General features: G+C 44.9%; 1 protein-coding gene across 1 annotated transcript; it reads right to left on the bottom strand.

Moving 5' to 3' along the window:
• Window positions 1–459: 459 nt before the first annotated feature.
• On the bottom strand, window positions 460–3664 carry clul1 (clusterin-like 1 (retinal)). The gene is made up of 7 exons (XM_061085178.1): window positions 3562–3664; window positions 3253–3401; window positions 2998–3168; window positions 1746–2181; window positions 1444–1566; window positions 1141–1355; window positions 460–642 (listed from the first exon to the last, which is right to left on the bottom strand). The coding sequence occupies exons 1-7, from the start codon at window positions 3662–3664 to the stop codon at window positions 460–462; spliced, it is 1380 nt and encodes a 459-aa protein (XP_060941161.1).
• Between the last annotated feature and the right edge of the window lie 244 nt (window positions 3665–3908).

Below are 3908 nucleotides of genomic sequence, written 5' to 3'. Positions count from 1 at the left end.
GTTTTCCTTCAAGTTTCTTTTTCCTCTTCATCCGGATTCAGAGGGTTTAGCATTTATGAATCATTCAAGACTTATATTGTTGAACATGTTTGCATTTGATTCTTTGAATTCAGTCACACTTTCTTTAGTTTTAATCAGGTTTTTATTTATTTACACCATTTGACAACAGGTGAGCAGTACATCTTTTTACATTCAACAAATGGCTGTCGGTGACATATCAGATGTATTTACATTTCAACAATATTATTTCTACTCCACAGGAACACAGTCTAGTTCTGTTCATAAATAAAGTGCAGGTAAAAGTAGCTGTGCTGTGGATTTATTCATCATCACTGTGAAGACAAAATATATTTATGTCAGAATTTTGTGTTTATTCACAGTTAATTTCAATTAAGATTCAGAATAGAAACATAATAATAATGAATTCGGACAGGAAAGTCTCCGGGGTCACTAAACGTCTCACCTGACCATCTCCTTGTATTTGTCCAGCGCCTCCTGGGCCACGTACTGGATGAAGGCCGGGTCCTGCAGCTCCAGCTCCCCGGGGACAGAGAGGAGGAGTGGGGGGGAGTTCAGGACGTTCACCTCCACCTTGGTCCCAGTGACAGACACGTTCTGCTCATCCTGGCTCTTTGGTGCCACCTGCGGAGGGAAAGAAGTATTGTCATGAATTTATGGAGCTCACTGTTTTGGCTTTTATTGGATGATGACTGGCGGATGTTGTGTTTACTTTTTTATTTTAAGTATTCATTAAAGCCAAAGTAAGAAGGGAAGGTTGTTTCTTATGAGATATGAAACCGTGTTTGTTTTTATCTGAGCTGGTCTCTGTTTGAGTAGATTTACCAAAAAATATATACAAAAAAGGAAAAACAGTATAAAAGATAAACAAAGTAAGTAAAACAAAGATTAGGTTGATTAGGTGAACTCAGGTTATAAATGTACCTAGAGGTAGCCACCTAAATCTGATTGAGATTCTGAAGGCAGTTGCCAGGTAACTGTCAATCACAGCTGATCTTTGATTTTTCTCCCAAGTATTTAAAGTTATAGATTAGTTTGGTTTTCATCATATACATGATTAATTCTAGTGTAAATCTCCAACAGAGAGTTTCTACTCCGTGTGTTTCTCTGTCCTCCTGCTACCATGGAGATGCTGAAGATGTTTCCAGGGGCACTGCTGTTGCCGAGGGCCTGGGACACCCAGCTGAACTCAGCAGCCATGTCACTGAGCCAGTTCACCGTCTCCTCGGTGTGACGCTGGACGATGGACAGGATCTCCTCGTACTGCTCTTTGGACACGTCTACCAACTGGGACACCTCGTCCAGCTCCACGTGCAGATCCCGCACACTGGGGCACTCTTGAGAACAGGAGGAGGATTGATCAGATGAAAGTTGTGAGGAGGGTTGTAGCTGAAGTAATAACGGGGGGGGGTGGTGGTACTTCACCTGTGAGCAGGGCTCCCTGACAGACCTCACACTGGCTCTGGAGCTGCCAGCACTCCGAGGTCTGTCTGCGAAGGTCCCTGCACAACTTCTGGTTCCGCAGGAAACGAGGGAAGAATTTCCTCTCTGCAGAGAAAAATGTTGAATATTAAAAGTTGTGGTGAACATATTTTTTTCCAGTTTTAACTCCAACCCACTAGTTTTCCACCCTGACCCACTAGCACCAGAATTTCCAGACTTTTACTCCAACCAATGATGGAAACTGCTGAGAGCTCAAATTCACAGTCAGTGTCGGGCCCCTCTACCTCTCTTCTCTTTCTCCACTGCCCCATGGAGGTCATCGAACACCTGGGTCACCACAGCTCCGAATTCCTCCACCACACTCTTGCCAAAGTCATAGAAGGAGTCCAGCACCTCCTCCAGGCCCACGCCCTGCAGGAAGCCAGAGTCTCGTCCTGGGTAGTAGGGGTCGGTGGTGCTCTCCTCCGTCAGCACGTGGCTGTTGTTCAGGAAGGTTTTCCGGAGGACTCGGTCCAGCCGGCTGCTCATCCTGGTCACCAGGGCGACGCTGTGGTTCACCACCATGTCCACCTTGGTGATCAGGCGGTTGAAGGAGACCTCGATGTTGTCCATCTCCGTGTCTGTGTTTTCGGGCCCCTGGTTGACCAGGATGTCCCCTGCATCCAGGAGAGGTTCACGGGAGCCAAAGCGACTGGAAACCCTGTGGAAGAAATTCTCCACCTACAATATGATAATAACTTTAGTAACTAAGAGCTCAAAATGATACATAGCTGCATATAAAGAGGCCACATGCAACAAAAATACAATGTTGGGAAGTAGTGATGTGAAGAAAATACAAAGAATAACAGAAGGAACTGTGATTGTGGCACATTTTGTGTTTTCTCATTTTAAATCATTAATTTTGCTTCTGTTGGTTTATTTATAATCATATTTGAAATCATATAATAATAATAACAATCCACCAAAAAGTGACAAGATCACATGAAGCGATTTTAGTCACTGAATCTTTTATTTTAGTCGACATGTTAATGTGTCTTCCGCCTGAAACACCCCAGACAGGGGAGAGAGGATGGAGAAGAAGTAGAAGAGGACTGAAAGAAGGTGGAGAGAAGATGGAGATAATATGGCAGAGGATGAAGAGAAGATGGAGAGGAGATGTAGAGAAGATGGAAGAGAATGGAGAGAAGATGGATGTAGAGAAGATAAAGATAATATGGCAGAGGATGAAGAGAAGATGGAGAGGAGCTGTGGAGAAGATGGAAGAGAATGGAGAGAAGATGGATGTAGAGAAGATGGAAGAAGATGTAGAGAAGATGGATGAAGGTGTATAGAATATGGATGAAGATAGAGAGAATATGTAAGAAGGTGTAGAGAAGATGGAGAGAAGATGCAGAGAAGATGGAGGACAATGTAGAGAAGATGGAAGAAGATGACACAGACTAACTGAAGAGGATTTGATTCCATCCAAATGAACGTTTTCTGATCTTGCGCAGCTTTGATAAAAGAGTGTGAAGTTCAGAGTTGTTGTTTTCATACCTTGGCTTTGAAAGTAGAAAACCCCCTTCGGCAGGTGGAGGTGTAGAAAGTCTTACAGGCCTTCTCCAGACAGGGCCTGCACTCCTCCCACTCAGCCTGCAGGGAGTCTCTGCACTGCTCCTCTGCTTCCTGCAGCTTCTCGCTCACCTCCTTAGCGAGCTGGGCTGCCCCCTGGTGGCAGACAGAAGGAGCACTCAGTACAGTTTCCACACAGTTATCACCTGTCTCTGTGTTGAAGGTGACTGTAACTCTCACCCTCCTCTTGTCGCTGCTGTGTCTCAGCGACTTCATGAGGTGCTCGTGTTTCTGCTCGTTCCTCCACATCACCTCCTTCATCTGCTTCACTCCATACAGAGCTCGCTTCACCTCCTCGTCCACCAGTTTGCCTCCATCCTCAGTCAACTCTGCGGTAGAGAAGAGCAACAAGACCTGAGTACAGCATCACATCTGTATATTGAATTATTAACAACATATACATGAGAGAAACTGTGTCTAGTGTTTGCAGTGTGTTGATATTGACTGTATAAATTGCAGATGAATCCAGATTCCTCTGTTCAGACTCACGTTTTAAAGTTTCCTCTGACACGTCTGTGGGTTGATCCTCAGGAGCAGAGTGGAGGACGCCCAGTGTCACCAGCACCACCACCAAGCCGAGCAGGAACTTCATCATTAGGTCACAGTGGGAGATGATGATGGAGGAAACAAACTCTGAAAGCACACGACAGATGTGTTACTGGGGTTGTGTGTGCACTCACATTCACACACACACAGATTAATACACGTATCTTTTACATATGGACACGTGTTTGGATCTGGTGTCGTCTGATCTGATCCAGAAATCGAAGAGGATCTGATGGAAACATCCTCAATTGATCATAAGTTGGTCTGCCACATGGTGGTGCTGCACATCT

Source organism: Limanda limanda, chromosome 13 (assembly GCF_963576545.1).
Source record: "Limanda limanda chromosome 13, fLimLim1.1, whole genome shotgun sequence".
In the NCBI taxonomy this organism is placed as follows: Eukaryota; Metazoa; Chordata; class Actinopteri; order Pleuronectiformes; family Pleuronectidae; genus Limanda; species Limanda limanda.
The sequence above is the reverse complement of the archived record's forward strand: the minus strand, read 5'-3'. Positions and strand labels throughout refer to the sequence as shown.